General features: G+C 46.7%; 2 protein-coding genes across 8 annotated transcripts in view; both read right to left on the bottom strand.

Moving 5' to 3' along the window:
- Positions 1 to 10,254: 10,254 nt before the first annotated feature.
- Positions 10,255 to 11,696, bottom strand: LOC125091374 (POM121-like protein 12). Its single transcript, XM_047714944.1, has one exon. The coding sequence runs from the start codon at positions 11,554 to 11,556 to the stop codon at positions 10,675 to 10,677; it is 882 nt and encodes a 293-aa protein (XP_047570900.1). The 5' UTR covers positions 11,557 to 11,696; the 3' UTR covers positions 10,255 to 10,674.
- Positions 11,697 to 15,301: 3,605 nt separating this feature from the next.
- Positions 15,302 to 27,516, bottom strand: part of LOC125091378 (carbonic anhydrase 5B, mitochondrial-like) — a 32,421-nt gene continuing 20,206 nt past the window's right edge. For 3 of the 7 annotated variants that reach the window (XM_047714955.1, XM_047714954.1, XM_047714953.1), the window contains exons 4-6: positions 17,766 to 17,916; positions 16,645 to 16,703; positions 15,306 to 15,680 (exon numbers count right to left, since the gene is read on the bottom strand). In XM_047714955.1, coding sequence (XP_047570911.1) covers positions 16,652 to 16,703; positions 17,766 to 17,916 — 203 coding nt within the window. In that variant the 3' untranslated portion in view covers positions 15,306 to 15,680; positions 16,645 to 16,651. Of the gene's footprint in view, positions 15,681 to 16,644; positions 16,704 to 17,725; positions 17,917 to 27,516 lie in introns of all 7 variants that reach the window. The other 4 variants (XR_007124668.1, XM_047714951.1, XR_007124669.1 and 1 more) reach the window with 4 other exon arrangements.

The raw sequence follows: 27,516 nt of genomic DNA on the forward strand, positions 1-27,516 counted from the left end.
AATTCCAGTTAGTGGGGCGACTGAGTAGCTCAGTGGCTTAAGCCTCTGCCTTTGGCTCGGGTCATGATCCCAGGGTCCTGGGATCGAGCCCCGCATCGGGCTCTCTGCTCAGCGGGAGCCTGCTTCCCACTCTCTCTCTGCCTACTTGTGATCTCTCGCTGTCAAATAAATGAATAAAATCTTTAAAAAAAAATAAATTCCAGTTAGTTAACATACAGTGTAATATTAGTTTCAGGTGCAGAATTTAGTGATTCATTACCCACATATAATATCAGGTGCTCGTCATGAGTACCCTCCTTAATCCCCATCAACAATTTAACCCACCCTCCCACCCATCTCCCCTCTGCTAACCATGTTTGTTTTCTATTGTTAAGAGTCTGTTTTCTAGTTTGCCCCACTTTTTTCTGTTTTTTTTTAAATATGTTCATCTGTTTTGTTTCTTAAATTCCACATGAGTGAAATCATATGATACTTGTCTTCTCTTATTTCGCTTAGTATATACATGTTAGCTCCACTCATGTCATAGCAAATGCCAAGATTTCAACCCTTTTTATGGCTGAGTAATATTCCATTGTCTATATATACCACATCTTCTTTATCCATTCATCAGTTGATGTACATATAGGCTTTTTCCATAATTTGGCTATTGGTAATAATGCTGCTAGAAATATTGATGCACATGTATCCCTTCAAATCAGTACTTTTGTATTCTTTGGGTAAACAGCTAGTAGTGCAATTGCTGGATAATAGGGTAGTTCTATTTTTAGCTTTTTGGAGGACTCTCCATACTGTTTCCCACAGTGGCTGCACCAGTTTGCATTCCCACCAACAGTGCGTGAGGGCTCCCCTTTTCTCTGCATCTTCACCAACACCTGTTGTTTCCTCTGTTGTTGATTTAGCCATTCTGACCGGTGTGAGGTGAAATCTCATTGTATGTGAAATCTACATTGACTTGTATTTTCCTGATGATGAGTGATGTTGAGCATCTTTTCATGTGTCTGTTGGCCACTTGTATGTCTTCTTTGGAAAAATGTCTATTAACCTCTGCTGCCCATTTTTTAAAACTAGATTACTTGTTTGTTGGGTGTTGAGTTTTATAAGTTCTTTATAGATTTTGGATAGTAACCCTTTACCATATGTGTCATTTGCAAATATTTTCTCTCACTCTGGAGGTTGCCTTTCAGTTTTGTTGATTATTTCCTTCGCTGTGCAGAGGTTTTTTGTCTTGTTGGAAGTCACAATAGTTCATTTTTGCTTTTGCCATGCCTCAGGAGACATACCTAGCAAGAAGTTGCTAGGGCCAATATCGAAGAGGTTACTGCCTGGTTCTGCTTTAGTGTTTTGGTTTCTTGTCTCACATTTAGGTGTTTCATTCATTTTTATTTACTTTTTAAAAAAGATTTTATGTATGTATGTGGGTATGTATGTATGTATGTATTTAGAGAGAGCACAAGCAGGGGGTGGAGCAGAGGGAGAGGGAAAGAGAGAACCTCAAGCAGACTCCGTGCTGAGCATGGAACCTGATGCCGCAACCCATTCCACGACCCTGAGATCATGACCAGAGCCAAAACCAAGAGTTGGACGACCAACTGACTAACGCAGGCACCCCTCATTTTGAGTTTATTTTTGGTTATGGTATAAGAAAGTGGTCCAGTTTCTTACCTTTGCTTGTTGCTGTCCAGCTTTCCCAACACCATTTGTTGAAGAGACTGTCTTTTTTCCATTGGATAGTCTTTCCTGCTTTGTTGAAGATTAGTTGACCATATTCCTGTGGATCCATTTCTGGGTTCTCTGTTCTGTTCCATTGATCTGTGTGTCTTGTTTTTGTGCCAGTACCATACTATCTTGTTCATGACAGCTTTGTAATATAACTTGAAGTCTGGAATTGTGATGCCTCCCGCTTTGCTTTTCTTTTTCAAGATGGTTTGGCTATGCAGGGTTTTTCTGGTTCCACACAAATTTTAGGGTTGTTTGTTATAGCTCTGTGAAAAATACTGGTGGTATTTTGATGGGGATTGCATTAAATGTGTAGATTGCTTTGGGTAGCATAGAGAGGTTAACAATATTTGTTCTTCCAATCCATGATCATGGGATGTTTTTCCATTTCTTTATGTCCTCTTCCATTTCTTTCATCAGTGTTCCATAGCTTTCAGAGTACAGATCTTTTACCTCTTTGGTTAGGTTTATTCCTAGGTATCTTATGGTTTTTGGTAAAGTTGTAAATGGGATTGATTCCTTGATTTCTCTTTCTGCTGCTTCATTATTGGTGTATAGAAATGCAGATTTCTGTACATTGATTTTGTGTCCTGCGACTTTACTGAATTTGTGGATCACTTTTGCAATTTTCTGTTGAGGTCTTTTGGGTTTTCTATATTGAATATCATGTCATCTGCAAATAGTGAAAGTTTGACTTCTTCCTTGCTGATTTGCCTTTTATTTCTTTTTGCTGTCTGATGCTGAGGCTAGGTCTTCCAGTACTATGTTAAGTAACAGTGGTGAGAGTGGACATCCATGTCTTATTTTTTTTTTAAAGACATCTATTTATTTATTTGACAGAGAAAGAGAGAGAGAGAGAGAGATCACAAGTAGCCAGAGAGGAAGGCGGAGAGAGAGGAGGAAGCAGGCTCCCTGCCGAGCAGAGAGCCTGATGCAGGGCTCGATCCCAGGACCCTGAGACCATGACCTGAGCCGAAGGCAGAGGCTTTAACCCACTGAGCCACCCAGGCGCCCCCATGTCTTATTCTTGACCATGGAAGAAAAGCTCTCAGTTTTTCCCACTGAGGATGATATTGGCTGTGGGGTCCTTCATATATGGCCTTTATGATGTTAAGGTATGTTCCCTCTATCCCTACTTCAATTTAAATTTTAATTACTTTTAATTTCCTGGTTGACCCATTCATCTTTTAGTATGTTTTTAACCACCATGTATTTGAGGTCTTTCCAAATGCTTTCTTGTGGTTGACTTCAAGTTTCATAGTGTTGTGGTCAGAAAATATACATGGTATGATCAGTCTTTTTGTACTTGTTAAGGCCTGATTTGTGACCTAGTATGTGATCTGTTCTGGAGAATGTCCAATGTACACTTGAATACAATGTGTATTCTGCTGCTTTAAAAGGAAATGTTCTGAATATATCTGTTAAGTACATCTGGTCCAGTGGATCATTTAAGGCCATTGTTTCCTTATTGATTTTCTGTTTAGATGGCCAGTCCATTGAGATAAGTGGGGTGTTAAAGTCCCCTATTATTATTGTATTATTATTATTGAGTTTCTTTATATTTGTTATTAATTGTTTTATATATTTGGGTGTTCCCATGTTGGGTGTATAAATATTAACAACTGTTGGATCTTCTTGTTGGATAGTCCCCTTTATTGTGATATAGTGCCCTTCCTCATCTCTTGCTACAGTCTTCGTTTTAAAATCCACTTCTCTAAGTATTGTTACTCCAGCATTCATGTGTGTTTTGTGTGATAAATGTTTTTCCATTCTTGAATGTTCAATCTGCAGGTATGTTTAGGTGTAAAATGAGTCTCTTAGAGGCAATGTATACATGGGTCTTTTTTTTTTTTTAATCCATTCCGACACCCTATGTCTTTTGATTGGAGCATGAAGTGAGGTCTTTGGAATAATTAATTCAAGCTTAGGATAACTATAAGGAAGGGCCTGATATTAAAGAAAGCATAATATTATTAGAAAATAAATTTTTAAAATGAATATGCCAATGCTGGAGCAAAATTGCCATTAGGCTATTTTGGCATAGGACACATTTGTGTGTCATATGTGGCACAGGACATATTTCCCTCTGCTTTTCCATCAATGAGAATATCTCACTGGTGGCTTCAGGTTGTGTCTATAGATGGGTGGGGAGGCCACGAGGGGCTCCCTTCTCCTTAACTTCATATATATACATAGAGTCCCATGGGAGGTACTGATGGAAATAGCCATAGGCTAAAGCAACCCCCCAAATCATCCCGTGGGGCTACTACCGTCTACATACTCACACCTTTACTTGTGTAAAGTGGCGTGAAAAAGTAGCAACCAACTGTACATCGCAAGTGACAGAGATGACAGCACTTGCGAGGCCTGTGGTGCATAAAATTTCCCAAACCCCAAATGGGCAACATGGTGGACTATTGTGAATGTCCTTAGGAAATGCTCTTCATGATGTCTGTAGACCAGTGCGGACATAGGTGGTAAACATGTGTTAAAGGAAAGGAATGCACTACATTGACAACTGCAGGGTGGGTGGGGACTTCATGTTGAGCAGTCAGGGGAAGGCCTCTCCAAAGGGATGCTCTTTAAGCTGAAGTTGGATTAGCAAGCAGCAGCCTTCCAGGGGAAAAATGCTCCAGGAAGACTTGGCTTTTTGGCAGGATGCCCTCCGTGGAGGGAAGGGATGATCTTGCTGCCAGAAAGGATGAGCGCCAGCAGTACTGCTGTCAGGGGGTGGAGTGATGAGGGCTGCCTCATGAATCAGGGTGTGCTTAAAATGCAATTCAAGGGGCGCCTGGGTAGCTCAGTCATCAAGTGTCTGCCTTTGGCTCAGGTCGTGGTCCCAGGGTCTTAGGATCGAGCCTTCCATCAGGCTCCCTGCTCAGAGGGATGCCTGCTTCTCCTTCTCCCACTCCCCCTGCTTGTGCTCCCTCTCTTGCTGTGTCTCTCTCTGTCAAATAAATAAATAAAATCTTAAAAAAGAAATGCAATTCACTTGCTAATCGCATTCTCCACGCGCTGCCATGAAGAAGGCTGCATCCTTACATGAACAGGCTTCCCCTGTGGAAAACCGCCCCCCAGAATGCAAGACGGCATTGAGAAAAACTTTGCAGAGAGGCCGCCTCTTTCCGGCGGGCGGGTGGACAGAAGATGCCCATGGCTTGGCCGCCGGCTCAGGTATTAACTCTTCTGCCTTAGAAAGGCCTCCTGGTGCCAGGGCGGGACAAAATAAATGCTGGGGGTAGCGGCTCTGGGAAGAACTGCATCCCCTCAAAATGCTTATGATCGAGTCCGCAGCCCTAGTGGCTCAGAATGGGATTGTATTTGGAGATAGGGTCCTTGAAGAGGTGATGTATGTACGATGAGGTCATAGGGGTGGGCTTTGGTCCAGTAGGAATGGCGTCCTTACAAGAAGAGATGGGGGGGACGCAGGTGTGCACAGACAGAAGCCCGGGTAAGACAGGAGAGGACAACCATCCACAAGCAAAGAAAGGAGCCTTAGAAGAAACGGACCCCGAGCACCCTGTGATCCTGGGCTTGTAGCCTCCGGACCGAGAGACAATAAATCTCCATTGTTTAAGCCGCCGGGTCTGGGGCGTTTGTTAGAGCAGCCCTGGCGGACTGACCCGGCGGCAAGTAGCGGTTTCCGGGATGGGATCCCGATCTGGAACATCACTGTTTCCTTCTTTCTCCTCGTGGCTTATTTTATGAATATTGCAGAAAACTAGAAGTTACTGAGACGGACAGGATGGAAAATGTGCAGAGTAATGCACTAAGGATAATCAAATCAGAATCAGAATGACGAAAAGTCTAGTTTTCATACCCCTTTACCCAGTCCTCACTACCGTCTCTTACATCAAGCCTGACGGCCTCCCGTGACGCAAGCTCAGGAGCACCGGAGGACACTTTTGCGTGCTTGGCGACCCGTGGCTGGCAGAGCCTTGATCCACTGCAACCTTGACTGACAACGGAAGAGGGTGTTCCTGCTAGAGCGAGGGGTCCTGGCTGCGTGCACACAGAACTGACAGGCAGCAGGATGGGTCCAGTCCCCCTCAGCCAGCAGGCAGTGGGCGAGAAAGCCAGAGGACCGGAGAGGCAGGGGTGTGGGCAGGCAGAGAGGGCTGTGGCATCTCCTGTCCCTTCCCCGGAGGACAGGGCCGGGCGGGAACGGGTGCCAGCGCATAGGCACGTGCGGCCTGGAGGGGTGCCGACAGCTGGGCCCGTTGCGATGAGTTGCTGCCCACGCCCCACGAGCGATTATGTGCTCTGAGTGACACTTGTGCTCGGGCCCGTCTGCCTCAAGGCAGGCCTCGAACTGCTCAGAGCCTGGTGCTGTCTGTAGATGAGACACCGGCATGTCATTCCCTCGCCATGCACGCTGCGGGGCCCTGTCCCTGAGGGTGTGCTGCGGAGCAGACACGGGGCCTGCCTCGTGGCTGGAGAAGTCGGAAGGGGGAAGGCTGACCCAGGCCCCAGGGACGGGGCGAGAGGACGGCTCTGCGAGCGGCCTGCCCCCCGCTGTATTCCGGGGAGCCAGCGGAGGCTGCTGGAGGGAGCTGGGAGGACTCCCTGCCTGCGGGGCCAGGAGAGCAGGGCGGTGAGGCTGGACGGGCCCGCCGGAGGCCCAGCACCGGGTGGGCTGGAGGACGTTGGCCAGAGCGCAGCGGGGGCTCCCGAGGCCCCCTGAGTGGGGAACCTGAGGGCGCCCACCACAGCAGAGGAGAGGACCCCGGACGGCGGAGCAGCCTGGGGCATCCACAGAGGGCCCTGGCGAAGGGACAAGAGCCCTGCTGTTCCCTTCGGTAGACGCCCCCAGCCCTCTCCGTCCTCCTTTCTGTCCCTACAGGAGCCAGAATGACGTGGGTGGGGGGACAGATAGGGAGACGCGTGGGGCTGGGGGGGCGGGCGTGGGGACAGGAGGGCAGTGGGGCTGCGGGAGGGAGAGCGGCTGTGTCCGAGGCAGGAAGATGGTTTGGATCCGAGTTCGGATGCGACCGGCCCGAGCTCTTTCATAAGCAGAAGTGACGGGAAAGCTGCATGGTTCGCCCGGGACGCTGTCAAGGACCGACGGAGGAAGAGCTGACAGAGCAGCCGGAGGCAAGCGTGTGAGGACAGAGCCTCTCTGTGCGCTGCGGTCCGCCGAGGCAGCCCGTGCGCCGGCGTGGCTGCGGCTGCCCCCACAGAACGGGGGACCTTGTGCCGCAGCCGCCTGCGGGCTCGGCCCTGACGCCGGACGGTGGGTCAAGCCAGGTCTCCCTGGGCGCAGCGCCCGCAGAGGAAGCGGGGCCTGGGAGACGGGATGGGACGGCGGAGGAACGGGACTAAAGCTTTCGAAGTCCTTACTGACATCCTGGTATCAAGTGGTTTGCCTCCTACTTCCTGGATGTTCCTTCTTGTTTGTTTTTAAGACTAATTTATCTATTTCAGAGAGAGAGACAGAGCAAGCGTGACGAGGGGTAGGAGGAGGAGGAGAATAAAATCTCCAGCAGACTCTGGGCCAAGCGAGGTGCCCGACGTGCGGCTCCGTCTTGTGACCCTGAGATCATGACATGAACTGAAAGCAAGAGATGGTCGCTTAACTGACTGACACACCTACGAACCCCCCCACCCCCAGGTTTTCTTAAAAGCAGAATGGAAGATGTATGGGAAAATGGCAAGGGCAGAAAGTTCTGGTTTCATTAGGTCAGGTTATGTGAAGATTTCTTGTGAATCGAAGATGGCAGCTAGGTGTTTTGAAGTTGTCACGATAAGGTTTAGGCCAGATTTAGTAAAATAGTTTCAGAGAAATTTGTAAATGTTGAAGGTAGTTTCTAGGGAAACGTACCCGAAGGTCACACTCGAGTCTACTTCCCAAGCAAGTTGGGGAATGTACCTGCCGGGTTTGTCAAGTGTTGGCTTTTAGGGCAATTTGTCAACTTTTAGCATGAGAGGGAGAAGTCTGACTCGGGCATGGCCTTTTCTTTCTGAATGTCATGGTGTAGGGCATGGAATGGATTTCTTCCTGCGCCTAATTATTCAGGAATAAGTCTTGTGATCTGAAAAGGAACAACGTGCTGTTTTGTCCACGGTAAGGGGATTAATGGTCTTGTGCTTGTAAAACAGCAGCCCAGCTCCTCTTTAGTCCTTTGATTTCCAGAAACAAGAGCCTGATTCTTACCTCCCCTTGGATGCAGTTGGCCCTGTCTGGCGCCATTGAGGAGAAATGGCAGTGGAGCCAAATCCCAGAGGATTAGTGTAAAACCAGGGCTTTCTACACTTGAGGAAACGGAGTGGACATTTTTACCTTTTCAGGGCTTTGCTTGAGAAGCCGTTTGAATATGTGTAAATATTAGTACTTTGTAAAAGAGCTGGACAGAATGATTATTGAAGTGAATTCCGATAATTCCATCAGACCGACCTCTATATACTGATATCCTCGTGGACACACTAAGATCTCAAGCCCGTACTAGCAGCTGCTATAGAGTGAAATGCCTCGTCTCAAGTCTAGCAAATGGCAGGTAGTAAACCTCAAAACACAAACTTGACTTCTAGAGGTTCAGTCCAAGACATTTTGAATCTAACAGTAACTGTCAACATTGAAAATGTTGGTTTTAATATTTTCAGGAAAAATTTGAATCTTCTAGGAATCTTCACGTCTAGGTAGATAAAACATTTTCATTCTCTTCGCTGAGGTGCTACGTGAAAGTAGGCATTGCCCCAACGGAAACCCCAGGTAAAGAACTTGAGGTCATAGTAAAGGATGGTGTAGTTCCATGGTGATGCAGACACGGGAAAGTACCCAGGGTCACGGTTGTGTTGGTGGACTCGTATGTGTCCCTATTCCTTCATTTTTCTTTTTGGAGCTTCTCTGCACCTGCTAGTGTGTCCATTTACTTGTTTATCTTCTGTCTGCGCCCCCTTAGAACGCAAGCTGTACGGGAAAAGAGACTTTCCTTTGTTTATTCTCTGACTCTCTAAAGGTGGATGCTGTGAGATTCATGTTTGAACAATATTTAAAGAGGCTTTACATGGAAAGAACGAGGTAGGGAAAGTGTCCAGAAGACCTCTTAATGCAGTTCCTGGCTTCCCCATTTTCCCAGCAACGTTACTTTGCATTTGTTTAAATCTGTAAGCGGCGTGAGCCACACATACTCTACCACTGCCCGGCTTTTTCATTCAGCAGTTTCGTTGTGAGATGTAACCTGTCGTCAAAAACACGGAGCTCTAGTTCAGTGCTTTCCAACTGGGGGGGACGCCGGTCCCTCTGGGGATATTTGGCAATGTCTGGAGATGCGTGCGACTGTCACCGCTGGAGGTGGTCCTGCTGCTGTCTGGGCGACGGGGGCCAGGTGTGCCGCTCAGCATCCTGCGATGCAGAGAACTGCGTGGCCCAGTAGCCCAAGAGCGGAGAATCCTTGGGCTATGTCCTTCCTTCGGTTTGTGGAACAGTGTTTCCTCGCTAGCGCATAGCATGTTTCCCTTAGCCGTCCCCGTGAGTGAGCATTTAGGTTGTTCGGCTTTTCTGTTCTGACGGAGTGCTGGGAAGAACATCCCTCTCTGCTCTGTGTTATGTGTGTGGGGGGGGTTGTGGTGTGTGGTGTATGTGTGGTGTGTTAGTGGGGGTGCGTGCGGGTGTGGGGTTTGTGTATGGTGGGTGTGTGGGATGAGTATGTGTGTGGGGGTGTGTGTTGTGCGTGTGGGTCTGTAGTGTATGTGGTGTGTGTGGGATTGTGTATGTGGTGTGTGGGTGGGGTGTGGGGGGTTATGTGTGGTGTGTGTGGCGTTAGTGGGGGTGTGTGTGCCCGTGTGTGTAGTGGGTGTGTGTGTAGTGCATATAGTGTGTATGTGGGTGGGGATGTGTGTTGTGTGTGTATGGTGGGTATGTGGGGTATGTGGTGTGTGTAGGGGATGTGTGTGGGAGTGTGTATATGGTGTGTGTGGGGGAGTATGTTGTGTGTGGTGTATGGGTGAGTGGTGTGTGTGGGTATGTGTGTGGTGTGTGTGTGTTTATACGTGGGGGTATGTGTGTGGTGTGTGTGGGTTGTTTGTGGGGGGGTATGTGTGTGGTGTGTGGTGTATGTGTGTGTGGCATGTGTGTGTACACACCCGTGTAGGAGAGTTTCTCATGGTCATGCTCCGCTCTGGGCAGCACTTCCAAGCGCTGCTACACATTCGCACTCAGCACCACTTGGCGCTCCAGTTCTCAGCATCTTTCCCAGCACTTCCGAGTATTTAGCATTTTCAGTTTTGCCAACAAGTAGCTTATTTTTAAAACGACCAAGCTTGACCGTTTCTGCCAGCAGAGGTTACTGTCCCTCAGTTTTTCCACCAGTGTGGGCTTTTTTTTTTCCAAGTGCTCCCCCCCCACCGCCTTCCACCTTCCCACCACCTCCCACCTTTCACCCCCGTCCCACCCCCCCAACCCCCTCCCACGCCCCCACCCCCTACCACCTTCCCACTCCCTCCCACCATCCCACCCCCCTCCCACCCCTCCCACCCACCCCCACCTCCCTCTGGAATATATGGCAATGTTCGGAAATATTTTTGTGTTTTCACAATGTGGGTGTGCTGCCGCGGCCCCTAGAAGATAGAGGCCAGGGGTTGTGCTAAAACGCCACGATGCAGAGGACAGCACCCGAGGACCAGGAAAGAATTACCTGGCCCCAAATGTGAACAGTGCCAAGACAGAGAATTCTCAGTGTAGACGAAATCCTCGTATATGTCCCTTTGAAAGAAAGACGACACTCTGTATAACGAAACTTTATTACTGTTACTAACACAAGAAAGCTGTTTTCACTCAAGAAACTGGGAAAAGGGGAGAAGCAGGCCTTCCCGCTAAGTGTGTCTCCGGGAGAAGGCGGGCAGGGGGAGGGCAGGAGGAAGCCCGAGGTTTGGATCGCAGCCCCGTGGGCTCAAGGGAGGTGGGTCTGGGGCCTGGGCGGAGCTGCCGCCCGGGCGGTGAGGGCTGGCTGCCGGGGACGGTCACTCATGCGGGGGTAGAGCGGGGCTCAGCGGGGTAAAAGGACTGCTGGTTTGAGTCTCAGGAGGTGGCTCAGGATCCCAGGGGGACCCCAGGCTGCAGGAAGGCCCAGGCCGTGGGGCACACTCATCTGCTCTCAAGCCGAGGCCCGGTGACTCTCCTGGGGCCTGCTGGTGTCCTGGCAGCGGGTCGGGCCCGGGCTGGGTGTCCTCTCCGTCGGCGGGATGCCAGGAGAAGAGGCCTCTTCTCAGAGGCCCAGGCCTGGGCACGAAGGAACGGACCATGCCATCTTTCCACACAGGCCTGAAGGCGGATGGCCTGGCTCCTGGGCTCTGCTTCCTTCTCTTGGCGGGGGGGCCTTCGAACCGGAGAGATCTGCGGCTCCTCTTCTTCCCTCTCTGGCCCGGGCTGCGAGCGCTCAGCCGGATCTCCTTGGCGCAGGAGTGCGGGCGCTCCTGGGTGGCTGGGCGACCGCTGGAGCTCCCGCCGCCCTCAGGAGGAGTGATGTTGACGGTCACCATGTTCCAGACGTTCAGGACGTTCTGGGCCTTCCAGAGGCAGTGCCTCACGAAACCCTCGCGACTGCTAGACAGATCCAGCCCCAGGAAGGTGTGGAGGGGGGACTTGCCGTGGAAGCTCCTCCAGGCCTTGGGGACTATGGCCCTCTGGACTCGGGGGTGGTCCAGGTGGGGCGGCAGCGGGAGGCGGGTCCGGCTCTGCATCCAGCGCTCCCGGTGCACGGAGATGACTTGGCTCTGAACCGGGCCGCGGCGGTGGTGGGCGGGCCTGGCCCGCAGGTAGCGGTGCCCCCACGCGGGGCGTGGCAGCGCGGCCTTGGCTGTGCGCAGGTATCTGCCCAGGTGTCTGCTCAGGTAGCTGCCCATGTTCGTGGCGCGGCGGCGGCGCTGGGGCCTCGGAGGGCGGAATACGGCTTCTGCAAGGGCTCCGAGTGTCTGCGGACGCGGAGCACGCAGGGCTGGGGCGACCGTTAAAATCGTGACGCACGGGCGGCACGTGGGGTCTCACGCGGGGAACCTTCTGGACAGGGGTCCTGCACGAGCCAGGCCCGGGCCCCGCGGACGGGGAAGACGCCCCGGGCATGCCTGCTGCTGAGGACAGGGGACCCCCCAGATCACACTGCATGTCCCTGGCGCGTGGCTCTAGGCACAGGGGCCGCGAGGGCTGCTTCGGCGTTTGTACCTGACACTTAGCGGGAGGAAATGTAGTCATTTCGATCGGGTCCTGAAAATTACAGAAAACCGGCAGAATGGCGCTCTCCTTCTTCGTTACTGTAAAAACGGCACCTGAATGCTCTTTTAAGGGAAGAGGAATTTACGTTTATTAGTACAGGCGATGTGTGCTTCCATCTTCCAGAACGGTTGCTAATGTCACTTTGTGCAGTTTTGCTCCTAAGAAAATGCTGAATGCGGTCATGATTTTTGTTTTAGCCCTGGCACCATTGAGTTATGTGGACTCTCCTGTAATATTCAGTCTCCTTCCATTCCTAGAATGTGTTTTCTGTGAATGCAAATGCTGTTTCTGTTTTTCATTTCTGCTGGTAATGACAGAGTAGCATGAGTCATGTTTTGCATTAACAGTTGAAAACATCTTACTTCCAAAACAATGTTCGAGGGCTGCTATGTAAGTGATTGTAGTACTTAGGTTTAAGGTCTGTTTAAGTTGGTGTGAATCGATCTTTTTGTGAAAATTTCCCTGCAACGCCCATGCAGAAATGCACCTACTGGGCTGTTCCCCTTGATGGGATGAGAGATAGAAAGTAGAAGCTAGTGATGAGTCCAAGAGCAGGCAACAGATCTGAGAGGTGCACGGCTCAGTGGTGAGGATATATATTCAATATAATTTAATGAAGAAGCACCAGAAGTTTTTTTCCTTTTTTTATTAGTTTCAGAGGTAGAGTTCAGTGATTGATCAGTTGCACATAACACCCAGTGCTCATTACATCAATTGACCTACTTCATGCCCATCACCCAGTTAGCTCCCCCCACCCAACCTACCCTCCGGCAACTGTTTGTTTCCTCCAATTTAAAAGTCTCTTATGGCTGGGGCACCTGGGTGGCTTAGTGGTTAAGCCTTTGCCTTCAGCTCAGGTCATGATCTCAGGGTCCTGGGATCGAGTCCCGTGTTGGGCTCTCTGCTCTTCGGGGAGCCTGCTTCCTTCTCTCTCTCTCTCTCTCTGCCTGCCTCTCTGCCCACTTGTGATCTCTCTCTGTCAAATAAATAAAATCTTTAAAAAAAAAAAAAAAGTCTCTTATGGCTTGTCTTCCTCTCTGATATCGTCTTACTTTATTTTTCCCTCCTTTCCTTTATGTTCCTGTTTTGTTCCTTAAGTTCCACATTTGTGAAATCATATAATTGTCTTTCTCTGATTGACTTATTTTTCTTAGCATAACGCCCTTTAGTTCCATCCACATCCTTGTAAGTGGTATCATTCTTTTTGACGGCTGAGTAATATTCCATGATGTATGTATGTATGTGTGTGTGTGTGTGTGTATATACACGCACATCTTCCTTATCCATTCATCTGGTGGACACCCATCCTCTTTCCATATTTTGGCTGTTGTGGACATTGCTGCTATAAGCATTGGGGTGCAGGTGACCCTTCAGATCACTCTAAGCACTCAATATTTTCTGAAGTCAGTGCCTTCGGCTCAGGCCATGATCTCAGGGTCCTTGGGTCAAGCCCTACATTGGGCTCTCTGCTCAGCGGGGGGGGGGGGGGGGCTGCTTCCCCCCCCCCCCCCGCCTCTCTGCCTACTTGTGATCTCTATGTGAAATAAATAAAATCTTAAAAAAAAAAAAAGATACCAAATGTTTCAGGAAGCAGGGGTGTGGTTAACTGGCGGGTGCAGGGCAATGAGCTGACATTAAATTTTTTGGCAAATTCATTATGGAATGATCTCCAGGTAGATGATTTTTTTAATTTTTTATTAAAAGATTTTATTTACTTATTTGACAGAGATCACGAGTAAGCAGAGAGGCAGGTGGCGGGGGGAGCAGGCTCCCTGCTGAGCAGAAAGCCCAATGTGGGGCTCGATCCCAGGACCCCGGTTCACAACCTGAGCCAAAGGCAGGGGCTTAACCCACTGAGCCACCCAGGCGCCCCATAGATGATTTTTTTTTAAGATTTTTTTTTTTAATTTATTTATCTGACAGACAGAGATCATAAGTAGGCAGAGAGGCAGGCAGAGAGACAGGAGGGAGCAGGCTCCCTGCTGAGCAGAGAGCCTGATGTGGAGCTTGATTCCAGAACCCTGGGATCGTGACCTGAGCCGAAGGCAGAGGCTTTAATCCACTGAGCCACCCAGGCACCCCTGGGTAGATGATTTTTAAAAGAGAAATTCCTATGATAGAAATTTCTTTGTAAGAGATTTTTCATGGTAGAAAATAACTCTTCCTATATACCTAACGTATCTCTTCAGGTGGTCACAGCTTGAGACTGGACAGCCTAATCCCACTGTGTATGGATTTCTTATAACGTATTTTTCTTTCAGAGGTCTACAGAATTTCCTACATCTTATCCTCAGCATAACTGAGTGGATGTCATTCTGCTTTGTAGGTAAAGAATCTTCCAATAAATCTTCTGTTGGTGAGCTATAGACAGTAATAAGTGCATCACCCCTACGCTTTTACTGGTAAACCAATGTGTTGATTTATTCAAAGCTGTTTTCACATTGAAGATGTTTCTTTTCACACACTAGGTGGTAAAGGACTTCATGTTATTAGTTGGTGTTAGAGATCAGCACATATTAGTTAGTGCTCAAGCAGAGGTGAGCTTGCACCAGACATCAGAGACTGTATGGAGACCGTTCTGGTTGTTAACTTGTTGGGGCATCCAGTGGGTTGAGGCCAGGGACATTGCTAAACATCCTACAATACACAGAACAGGCCCCCCACAATGTAACAAGTGACATATTTATTGAGACACATAAAATTTATGGGGAATAAACAATTTGTGGAAAATTACAACTTAAGAATTGACATCAAAGGTGTCTTTATCTTTCTATTTAATACCATGGTATGAATTTTATTTCAAATAGTGTTTTGTGTCCCTTAGGAATACCTGACAGTTTTCTAACATTTTAAGTTCATTCCAAGGTATTTTAGTTTATTAGTTTCCATTATAAGTAGGGTTCTTTCTTCCATTCTATCTTGTGATTTAAATATGTCAAAGGAATTGATATCTATAAATTAGTATGATACTCCACTAATGTTTCTTTCATTTTCTTTTTTTTTTTTTAAATTTTATTCATTCATTTGACAGAGAGATCACAAGTAGGCAGAGAGGCAGACAAAGAGAGAGGGGGAAGTACGCTCCCTCTGAGCAGAGAGCCCGATGCGGGGCTTGATCCCAGGACCCTGAGATCATGACCTAAGCCGAAGGCAGCGGCTTAACCCACTGAGCCACCCAGGTGCCCTCTTTCATTTTTTTAAACAACCTAACAAGATTCTTTTTTTTTTTTTTAAAGATTTTATTTATTTGAGAGAGAGAGGAAGAGAATGAGAAGGGGGAGGGTCAGAGGGAGATGCAGGCTCCCTGCCAAGCAATGCGGAACTCGATCCCGGGACTCCAGGATCATGACCTGAGCCAAAGGCAGTTGCTTAACCAACTGAGCCACCCAGGCGCCCTGTTCTTCTAGGTTTCAACGCCTGTCTCTGGTTAATTTGAAGTATCTCCAAATTGATGTCCAAACTGAGAAAAGATGTTCGCACATCTCAATAAACATGTATTAGCATCACGAGATCTTAAAAACTGATGCCAAAGTTGGAGCCCAGCCTTGCTTTAAAGGGGCAGGCTAGCGTTCCCTCAGAAAGAAATGTGGAAAGAACATACCTGATCGTGATCAACCTCTACAGGCTGCTTCTTAATGATCCAGGTGACGGACTCGGAGAGCGGGGGCGTAGTCAGGGACCCCGAGTAGGTCCAGTAATCTGGGCAGGCAGGCATCAGGCAGGAAGGATCAAATGACCCAAATTCCACAAGGGTATCCTGGCCAAGAGAAGAGGTCACCAAGTCATCATTTCATGGTGAGAATCACTCAGGAATCAGAGGACGGGGTGATGAGTCTAGGGGAGTCTAGGGACCAGCAGCGGTCCGGAGGATCTCTGGGCACTTTAAGCCCGAATCACGCCCCTGCCTTGTTCCCCTAATTAACTAGGTAGTTCTGCTCATCCTCCCCGGGAACGGGAACGAGGCGCGACACACCGCATCCCTCCGTTCTAGTGACTTTACTGCAGGTGCTCTCCTCTCAACTCTTTGGGAGGCATCAGGCAGTGAGTAGCTGGTGCATGAACAAGGAGACTTCCCTTTTTCAAGAAAAACCGACAGAATTCTCCTTTCTAAAATGCAGTGCAAATTTGGGGGAGTCAAGTTCCTGGACTAAAAGGGGCAGACAGAAGGAGAGGGAAGGGAAAAGAGGGAGATGGACAGGGAGGGAGAGGGAAGGAGGCAGTGGGGACAGAGACTGAGGTGGGGATGAGGTGGGGGCAAGAGAAGTGGACCTCCAGGGAACGGCCCCTTCGGGACTCGAAGTCCCAAAGGACAGTTAGTCTGGGGCCTGGACAAAGGTGTCCATTCTGAAGGATGTGGGTAATTGTTCTGTACAGCCGGCCACGCCAACTCTTCTCTGCTCCCCGCCTGCGGGACCGGAGGTTGAGTCAGCAGGACTGCTCTGGCTGTTTCCACAGGGACTCAGAAGGAGCAGAGGAGGGGACAGCACTGGGTTCCCGACTCCCTGAGGGCTAGGGCAGGGCAGCAAAACCAAAGCGGTGAGCACGCACCCACAGAATCCCTTCCGGCCCCTGCAAGGTGTCTCAGGGCGGGAGGCACTCTCAACACACGCATGTTAAGTGGCAAGTGCTCTTCCGGGGCAAGTTGCAAAGTGTTTTGTGAGTGTCTCCACTCGAGATTACACGAAACAGGCATTTCAAGTGACTTGGGGAAAAAAAATTACCTTATGCTTAACTGACGGCACAGTATCCACGAATTTCTGTAGCTCTTCGTGATGTGCAGCTAACAAACAATAAACGAGAACATATTTTAAAAATGAGATGTTAGGGGCGCCTGGGTGGCTCAGTGGGTTAAAGCCTCTGCCTTCAGCTCAGGTCATGATCCCAGGGCCCTGGGATCGAGCCCTGCATCGGGCTCTCTGCTCAGCGGGGAGCCTGCTTCCTTCCTCTCTCTGCCTACTTTTGATCTCTGTCAAATAAATAAAATCTTAAAAAAAAATGAGATGTTACTCTACTATTGTTATAGAATGTGAATTTATATCAGACAATTGGTGATTACCTAAAAACAATCTACAGTACTGAAACTGCACTTAAACTGACAATTTAGGATGTTATAAACATCACTGAATGAAAACACATACAAAACAAACAGGCAGGTGGTTTGTGGACAAGCTCAAGCCCACAGTGAGCAGGGAAAGGTGCCCCTGCTCTGTCAGCCTACCCCCCTCCCCTCCCCCCCCTCCCCTCCCTGCTGCTTGGCCTCCAGGGGCGCTGGCGGCTGAAGCTCTCCCAGCCAGTCAGGGCGTGCTAAGGCCCAGCTCTCAGAGCACACCCACATCCTCAAGGGCTCATTCCTGGAGCCTCAGTGTAATAACCACCCGTTCGAGTTCGTGTTTGATGCTTTGACATCTGAGGCTTCCTGACACTGGGGGGGACTGCCCCTCCCAGGGTGAGTTAATTCCAAGAGAGAACAAACAACTGGGAGAGCGTCCTCGTAGGGAAACCAACCAATCCAGAGCCTGAGCAGCTCCTTTATCAGCACTGATGTGCCGGGTCACCATCCCCGTGCCCCACCCGCCCCAGGACCAGGGGGCAGACAACTAGGGGACAGCCTCTTTATGCTGCCTTGTGTGCTCCTTCCCCCACAACCACAACTGGCTCTCAGCCACCATTTCTCCTCCTTCCCTCTGCCTCCTGGCCATCCCTGGCGCTTCCCCATGTGGCCCTGCCTTTCGGCTTTAGGGATGGTAGGATACAATTCTTCTTGCATGACAGTCATTCCCACGTCTGTCTGTCTTACTGTACCTGATGAAAACAAATCTGGGGTGCCCAGGAAACACTCTACCTCCAGAGCTTGCAGGAGGTCGACACCTGCTGAAGTCTCCAGGAACTCAGAGGCCCTGCACAGAGTGTGGTCTGCTGATTTTCCATCAGTTCTCCAGCAGTCAGCTGTGACCTGGCAGGAAAGCAGTGAACTTCAGGGAGCTTCACTTCCTCTGGAAAACAGAGACGACAGTATCGTCATCAAAGACCTCTGGGGAAGATAAATGAAGCACTTAGCAAATAGTCACAGACCACTCATAAATATTGCTTCCTTTCCGGATCACTTCCCATAGCTGCTTTATCTTTTTATGCCATTCTGAATGTATTCACTGATCTCACCTTTTAACCATTATTTGCCTTTATCCTTTTATAACAGTGCCAACAAACAGAAATGTAATGCAAATGACAAAGGTAATTTTCAAGTCTGTAGGAGTCACACTTAAAAGTCTTAAAAACCGGAGGAGTCAAGATGGCGGAGAAGTAGCAGGCTGAGACTACTTCGGGTAGCGGGAGATCAGCTAAATAGCTTATCTAAAGATTGCAAACACCTACAAATCCAACGGGAGATTGAAGAGAAGAAGAACAGCAATTCCAGAAACAGAAAATCAACCACTTTCTGCAAGGTAGGACTGGCGGAGAAGTGAATCCAAAGCGACGGGACGATAGACCGCGGGGGGAGGGGCCGGCTCCCGGCGAGCGGCGGAGCAACGGAGCAAAATCAGGACTTTTAAAAGTCTGTTCTGCTGAGGGACATCGCTCCAGAGGCTTAACTGGAAGCCCAGGCGGGGTAAGCGCGGCCTCAGGTCCCGCAGGGTCGCAGAAGGATCGGGGGTGTCTCAGTGTCGCAGAGCTCACCGGTATTAGAACGGGGAAGCCGGCTGCAGAGACAGAGCCGAGGAGTGACTCTCAGCTCGGGGTCGCCTTGAACCGGTCGCAGGCTCGGTCAGCTCGGAGCGCGGCCGGAGGCCAGGGTGACGGGAGTCATTGGGCGCTGTTCTCTGAGGGCGCACTGAGGAGTGGGGCCCCGGGCTCTCGGCTCCTCCGGGCCGGAGACCGGGAGGCCGCCATCTTTATTCCCGTCCTCCGGACTCTACGGAAAGCGCTCAGGGAACAAAAGCTCCCGAAAGCGAACCCGAGCGGATGACTCAGCGCGGCCCCGGGTAAGGGCGGTGCAACTCCGCCTGGGGCAAAGACGCTTGAGAATCACTACAACGGGCCCCTCCCCCAGAAGATCTACGGGAAACCCAGCCAGGACCAAGTTCACCTACCAAGGAGAACGGCGGAATTCCAGAGGAGAAGAAAGCAAAGCACGGAACTCATGGCTTTCTCCCCATGATTTTTTAGCCTTGCAGTTAATTTAATTTTTTTTTCTTTTTCAATTTTTTTTTTCTTTTTCTCTTCTTCTGCTAAATTTTTTTTAACTTTTACCATTTTCTTTTTTTTAACGTTTTTTAAATAGTTTATCTAATATATATATATTTTTTTCCTCTTTTTATATTTATTTCTTTATCGGCTTTCTTTTTTTTAATAGTTTTTTTTTTTCTTACTTTCTGAACCCCTTTTTATCCCCTTTCTCCCCCCTCACAATTCAGGATCTCTTCTGATTTGGCTAAAGCATATTTTCCTGGGGTTGTTGCCACCCTTTTAGTATTTTACTTGCTCCTTCATAAACTCTTATCTGGACAAAATGACAAGGCGGAAAAATTCACAACAAAAAAAAGAACTAGAGGCAGTACCAAAGGCTAGGGACCTAATCAATACAGACATTGGTAATATGTCAGATATAGAGTTCAGAATGATGATTCTCAAGGTTCTAGCCGGGCTTGAAAAAGGCATGGAAGATATTAAAGCAACCCTCTCGGGAGATATAAAAGCCCTTTCTGGAGAAATAAAAGAACTAAAATCTAACCAAGTTGAAATCAAAAAAGCTATTAATGAGGTGCAATCAAAAATGGAGGCTCTCACTGCTAGGATAAATGAGGCAGAAGAAAGAATTAGCGATATAGAAGACCAAATGACAGAGAATAAAGAAGCTGAGCAAAAGAGGGACAAACAGCTCCTGGACCACGAGGGGAGAATTCGAGAGATAAGTGACACCATAAGACGAAACAACATTAGAATAATTGGGATTCCAGAAGAAGAGGAAACAGAGAGGGGAGCAGAAGGTATATTGGAGAGAATTATTGGAGAGAATTTCCCCAATATGGCAAAGGGAACAAGCATCAAAATCCAGGAGGTTCAGAGAACCCCCCTCAAAATCAATAAGAATAGGTCTACACCCCGTCACCTAATAGTAAAATTGACAAGTCTTAGTGACAAAGAAAAGATCCTGAAAGCAGCCCGGGAAAAGAAGTCTGTAATGTACAATGGTAAAAATATTAGATTGGCAGCAGACTTATCCACAGAGACCTGGCAGGCCAGAGAGCTGGCATGATATATTCAGAGTACTAAATGAGAAAAACATGCAGCCAAGAATACTATATCCAGCTAGGCTATCATTGAAAATAGACGGAGAGATTAAAAGCTTCCAGGACAAACAAAAACTGAAAGAATTTGCAAATACCAAACCAGCTCTACAGGAAATATTGAAAGGGGTCCTCTAAGCAAAGAGAGACCCTCAAAGTAGTAGATCAGAAAGAAACAGAGACAATATACAATAACAGTCACCTTACAGGCATACAATGGCACTAAATTCATATCTCTCAATACTTACCCTGAATGTTAATGGGCTAAATGCCCCAATCAAAGACACAGGGTATCAGAATGGATAAAAAAACAAAAACCATCTATATGTTGCCTACAAGAAACTCATCTTACACCCGAAGACACCTCCAGGTTTAAAGTGAGGGGGTGGAAAAGAATTTACCATGCTAATGGACATCAGAAGAAAGCAGGAGTGGCAATCCTTATATCAGATCAATTAGATTTTAAGCCAAAGACTATAATAAGAGATGAGGAAGGACACTATATCATACTCAAAGGAACTGTCCAACAAGAAGATCTAACAATTTTAAATATCTATGCCCCTAACGTGGGAGCAGCCAACTATATAAACCAATTAATAACAAAATCAAAGAAACACATCGACAAGAATACAATCATAGTAGGGGATTTTAACACTCCCCTCACTGAAATGGACAGATCATCCAAGCAAAAGATCAACAAGGAAATCAAGGCCTTAAATGACACACTGGACCAGATGGACATCACAGATATATTCAGAACATTTCATCCCAAAGCAACAGAATACACATTCTTCTCTAGTGCACATGGAACGTTCTCCAGAATAGATCACATTCTTGGTCCTAAATCAAGTCTCAACCGGTATCAAAAGATTGGGATCATTCCCTGCATATTTTCAGACCACAATGCTCTAAAGCTAGAACTCAATAACAAGAGGAAATTTGGAAAGAACCCAAATACATGGAGACTAAACAGCATCCTTCTAAAGAATGAATGGGTCAACCAGGAAATCAAAGAAGAATTGAAAAAAATTATGGAAACAAATGATAATGAAAACACAACAGTTCAGAATCTGTGGGACACAACAAAGGCAGTCCTGAGAGGAAAATATATAGCGGTACAAGCCTTTCTCAAGAAACAAGAAAGGTCTCAGGTACACAACCTAACCCTACACCTAAAGGAGCTGGAGAAAGAACAAGAAAGAAACCCTAAACCCAGCAGGAGAAGAGAAATCATAAAGATCAGAGCAGAAATCAATGAAATAGAAACCAAAAAAACAATAGAACAAATCAACGAAACTAGGAGCTGGTTCTTTGAAAGAATTAATAAGATTGATAAACCCCTGGCCAGACTTATCAAAAAGAAAAGAGAGAGGACCCAAATAAATAAAATCATGAATGAAAGAGGAGAGATCACAACGAACACCAAAGAAATACAGACAATTATAAGAACATACTATGAGCAACTCTACGCCAACAAATTTGACAATCTGGAAGAAATGGATGCATTCCTAGAGACATATAAACTACCACAACTGAACCAGGAAGAAATAGAAAGCCTGAACAGACCCATAACCAGTAAGGAGATTGAAACAGTCATCAAAAATCTTCAAACAAACAAAAGCCCAGGGCCAGACGGGTTCCCGGGGGAATTCTACCAAACATTTAAAGAAGAACTAATTCCTATTCTCCTGAAACTGTTCCAAAAAATAGCAATAGAAGGAAAACTTCCAAACTCATTTTATGAGGCCAGCATCACCTTGATCCCAAAACCAGACAAGGATCCCAACAAAAAAGAGAACTACAGACCAATATCCTTGATGAACACAGATGCAAAAATTCTCGCCAAAATACTAGCCAATAGGATTCAACAGTACGTTAAAAGGATTATTCACCACGACCAAGTGGGATTTATTCCAGGGCTGCAAGGCTGGTTCAACATCCGCAAATCAATCAATGTGATACAACACATTAATAAAAGAAAGAACAAGAACCATATGATACTCTCCATAGATGCTGAAAAAGCATTTGACAAAGTACAGCATCCCTTCCTGATCAAAACTCTTCAAAGTGTAGGGATAGACGGCACATACCTCAATATTATCAAAGCCATCTATGAAAAACCCACTGCAAATATCATTCTCAATGGAGAAAAACTGAAAGCTTTTCCGCTAAGGTCAGGAACACGGCAGGGATGTCCGTTATCACCACTGCTATTCAACATAGTACTAGAAGTCCTAGCCTCAGCAATCAGACAACAAAAGGAAATTAAAGGCATCCAAATCAGCAAAGAAGAAGTCAAACTATCACTCTTCGCAGATGATATGATACTCTATGTGGAAAACCCAAAAGACTCCACTCCAAAACTGCTAGAACTTGTACAGGAATTCAGTAAAGTGTCAGGATATAAAATCAATGCACAGAAATCAGTTGCATTTCTCTACACCAACAACAAGACAGAAGAAAGAGAAATTAAGGAGTCCATCCCATTTACAATTGCACCCAAAACTATAAGATACCTAGGAATAAACCTAACCAAAGAGACTAAGAATCTATACTCAGAAAACTATAAAGTACTCATGAAAGAAATTGAGGAAGACACAAAGAAATGGAAAAATGTTCCATGCTCCTGGATTGGAAGAATAAATATGGTGAAAATGTCTATGCTACCTAAAGCAATCTACACATTTAATGCAATTCCTATCAAAGTACCATCCATTTTTTTCAAAGAAATGGAACAAATAATCCTAAAATTTATATGGAACCAGAAAAGACCTCGAATAGCCAAAGGAATATTGAAAAAGAAAGCCAAAGTTGGTGGCATCACAATTCCGGACTTCAAGCTCTATTACAAAGCTGTCATCATCAAGACAGCATGGTACTGGCACAAAAACAGACACATAGATCAATGGAACAGAATAGAGAGCCCAGAAATGGACCCTCAACTCTATGGTCAACTCATCTTCGACAAAGCAGGAAAGAATGTCCAATGGAACAAAGACAGCCTCTTCAATAAATGGTGTTGGGAAAATTGGACAGCCACATGCAGAAAAATGAAATTGGATCATTTCCTTACACCACACACGAAAATAGACTCAAAATGGATGAAGGATCTCAATGTGAGAAAGGAATCCATCAAAATCCTCGAGGAGAACACAGGCAGCAACCTCTTCGACGTCAGCCGCAGCAACATCTTCCTAGGAACATCACCAAAGGCAAGGGAAGCAAGGGCAAAAATGAACTTTTGGGATTTTATCAAGATCAAAAGCTTTTGCACAGCAAAGGAAACAGTGAACAAAACCAAAAGACAACTGACAGAATGGGAGAAGATATTTGCAAATGACATATCAGATAAAGGGCTAGTGTCCAAAATCTATAAAGAACTTAGCAAACTCAACAGCCAAAGAACAAATAATCCAATCAAGAAATGGGCAGAGGACATGAACAGACATTTCTGCAAAGAAGACATCCAGATGGCCAACAGACACATGAAAAAGTGCTCCATATCACTCGGCATCAGGGAAATACAAATCAAAACCACCATGAGATATCACCTCACACCAGTCAGAATGGCTAAAATTAACAAGTCAGGAAATGACAGATGCTGGCGAGGATGCGGAGAAAGGGGAACCCTCCTACACTGTTGGTGGGAATGCAAGCTGGTGCAACCACTCTGGAAAACAGCATGGAGGTTCCTCAAAATGTTGAAAATAGAACTACCCTATGACCCAGCAATTGCACTGCTGGGTATTTACCCTAAAGATACAAACATAGTGATCCGAAGGGGCACGTGCACCCGAATGTTTATAGCAGCAATGTCTACAATAGCCAAACTATGGAAAGAACCTAGATGTCCATCTACAGACGAATGGATAAAGAAGATGTGGTATATATACACAATGGAATACTATGCAGCCATCAAAAGAAATGAAATCTTGCCATTTGCGACGACGTGGATGGAACTAGAGGGTATCATGCTTAGCGAAATAAGTCAATCGGAGAAAGACAACTATCATATGATCTCCCTGATATGAGGGAGAGGAGATGCAACATGGGGGGTCGAGGGGGTAGGAGAAGAGTAAATGAAACAAGATGGGATTGGGAGGGAGACAAACCATAAGTGACTCTTAATCTCACAAAACAAACTGAGGGTTGATGGGGGGAGGGGGTTGGGAGAGGGGGTGGGGTTATGGATATCGGGGAGGGTATGTGCTATGGTGAGTGTTGTGAAGTGTGTAAACCTGGCGATTCGCAGACCTGTACCCCTGGGGATAAAATATATGTTTATAAAGCTGTAAAAAAAAAAAAAAAAAAAAAAAAAAGAAAGAAAGGATGAATCCCCAAGTTTTGTAGCAACATGGACGGGACTGGAAGAGATGATGCTGAGTGAAATAAGTCAAGCAGAGAGAGTCAATTATCATATGGTTTCACTTATTTGTGGAGCATAACAAATAGCATGGAGGACAAGGGGAGATGGAGAGGAGAAGGGAGTTGAGGGAAATTGGAAGGGGAGGTGAACCATGAGAGACTATGGACTCTGAAAAACGATCTGAGAATTTGAAGGGGTGGGGGGTGGGAGGTTGGGGGCACCAGGTGGTGGGTATTGTAGAGGGCACGGATTGCATGGAGCACTGGGTGTGGTGCAAAAATAATGAATACTGTTATGCTGAAAAAAATAAAAAAATTAAAAAAAAAAATTAAAAAAAAATAAAAAAAATAAAAGTTAAAAAAAAAAAAAAAGTCTTAAAAACCCATTTCTTCAGTTGTATTAGCCACATTTCAAGTGCTTAAAAGTCACACCAGCCTTATGTATACCATATTGGACAACACCATTTTATACCATTTGAAATATAGTTGTAACAATCTTGTCTTGTAAGCATGGCTTATCTTACCAGTGTATTGATCCCAATATTTTTTATTTTTTTTAAATATTTTTATTTATTTATTTGACAGACGGAGATCACAAGGAGGCAGAGAGGCAGGCAGAGAGAGAAGAAGGGAAGCAGGCTCCCTGCCGAGCAGAGAGCCCGATGCGGGGCTCGATCCCAGGATCCTGGGATCATGACCTGAGCTGAAGGCAGAGGCTTTAACCCACTGAGCCACCCAGGGGCGCCCCCCCCCCCCCTTTTAAAAGATTTTATTTGACAGACAAAGATCACAAGTAGACAGAGAGGCAAGCAGAGAGAGAGAGGAGGAAGCAGGCCCCCTGCTGAGCAGAGAGCCCAATGTGGGGCTTGATCCCAGGACCCTGGGATCATGACCTGAGCCGAAGGCAGAGGCTTTAACCCACTGAGCCACCCAGGCGCCCTGATCCCAATATTCTTTTTTTTTTTTTTTAAAGATTTTATTTATTTATTTGACAGAGAGAGATCACAAGTAGATGGAGAGGCAGGCAGAGAGAGAGAGAGAGAGGGAAGCAGGCTCCCTGTTGAGCAGAGAGCCCGATGTGGGCCTCGATCCCAGGACCCTGGGATCATGACCTGAGCCGAAGGCAGAGGCTTTAACCCACTGAGCCACCCAGGCGCCCTGATCCCAATATTCTTAAATAACAATATCGTAATGTTCGATCTTTCCATTCTAGAATACATTTACAGTTGGTAAGTTTTTTTAAACCTTTCTAAGATATTCTTATCATAGGGGCGCCTGGGTGGCTCAGTTGGTTAAGTGTCCCAACTCTTGATTTTGGCTCAGGTCATGATCTCAGGGTTGTGATACGGAGCCCTGTGTTGGGCTCCACGCTCAGTGTGTAACCTGCTTGTTCCTCTCCTTCTGTTCCTCCCCCTGCTTGTGCTCTCTCTGTCAAATAAATAAAATCTTTAAAAATATTGCTATCATAGCTAAATTATCTTCCTCCAGCTGCTGCATCCTCAAAGCTTTGAAACTTGATTGCATTATGATGCAACAAGTACAGCCGAAACACTATAAAAAGGATTAATGCCTGACCCTATAGGATTGCTCCAAAAGAAATCTCTTGCCTTATTCAACCTACAGTATTTAAACACGTTTCTTTACGTAAAATAAAGCCAATGGGAAAAGCATATGACGATGTGATGCAAAATGAGACAGATACAAAGAGGAAAGATTAATGCAGAAGCAACAATTAATATTACTTTGAAATAAAAGATTTGATGAGAAAAAGTTTTTATTAGGAAAGTGGATAATATTTCAGTGAGGGATCCGTATTTGCTCATTCCCATCTTGATTTGCAGGAAATACTAAAATCCTAATCCAATGGCATCAAAAGTAGCAAAGATGCTTATCTTGAGAGAAGCAGATTCTCCTTATGGAAATTAAACAGGAATGGACACAATTCTTCTTTGATGGATAACCACTCAACACGTGTTTCTTTGTATTTTTAATGTAATATTTAAAATTAAATAGGGTAAAAGTTATAAATTTTTTTTTATTTACTTACGTGCTTTCTCTATTTCCCTAAAATTATTCCTCATCCATCATTCATGACCTTTCTGGCATCACCATCCCCCCAGCGTCCCAAGTGGGAGGACTCAAGGATGTGGTTAACGTTGCTTTCTCCTCACTCGACGAGTCCATCTCCAAGTCCTGTTGCTTTTCTACATAGCAAGATGGAGTCACTCACGTCAAGCAGGGGCCTGTGTGAAGCAGTGAAACAGGCAGTTAAGCATACTGCAGCCACCAGAGATCGCCGAGACCAGCACCAACCGATGGTACCCCAGACCTCCTAATGAGCAGAGGTACAGAAATCTGCAGAGGCCCAGGACTGGTTCGATCCCTTCAGAAAGAAAAGACTTTTGCAGCCAACAGTCAGATGCCTCAGATAAGACCTGTGGATGTCTGACCACTTACTAAAGGCCCCTGTTGCCACACACGGTGCCCGATGGCTCTCCGAACAGAACAGAGATCCTCTGGGGGCTTGAACAGAAGCGGTGAGCGCCGAGCACTGACTTGGGCTGGACAGCCCACTGCTGCCTTCTCTCACCTCCTTGCCCACAGCCTAACTTTTGGTTCCCTCACTTCCTGCCCCCCTGGGTTATCTTCTTTGTTGTCTGTCCTGCTCTGTGTGAAAGGTGAGAAACCAAGTTCACCATGTGGGGAAATGTCACTGAGTTTGGAATCCTTAACCTGCTTTGTAATTATGTTAACCTTGCTTAGGACTGGATAGGGCTGACACTGTGGACACAATTCGTGTGTGTGTGCCTTCACACTGTGCTCATGACACTTTTATTTTAGAAATGCTTTTTAAAAATGTGCTTTCTCCCTACTTCAATTCTTAGAGCCTTCATGTGAGCTCCCACCATCTCACACTTGGATTAATCTGACCTTGTGGACCTG

This window comes from Lutra lutra, chromosome X (assembly GCF_902655055.1).
Source record: "Lutra lutra chromosome X, mLutLut1.2, whole genome shotgun sequence".
Lineage (NCBI taxonomy): Eukaryota > Metazoa > Chordata > Mammalia > Carnivora > Mustelidae > Lutra > Lutra lutra.

Bases quoted from the DNA above. Each gene is read 5' to 3' on its own strand.
- LOC125091374 (XM_047714944.1), bottom strand. From the start codon at position 11,556: ATGGGCAGCTACCTGAGCAGACACCTGGGCAGATACCTGCGCACAGCC.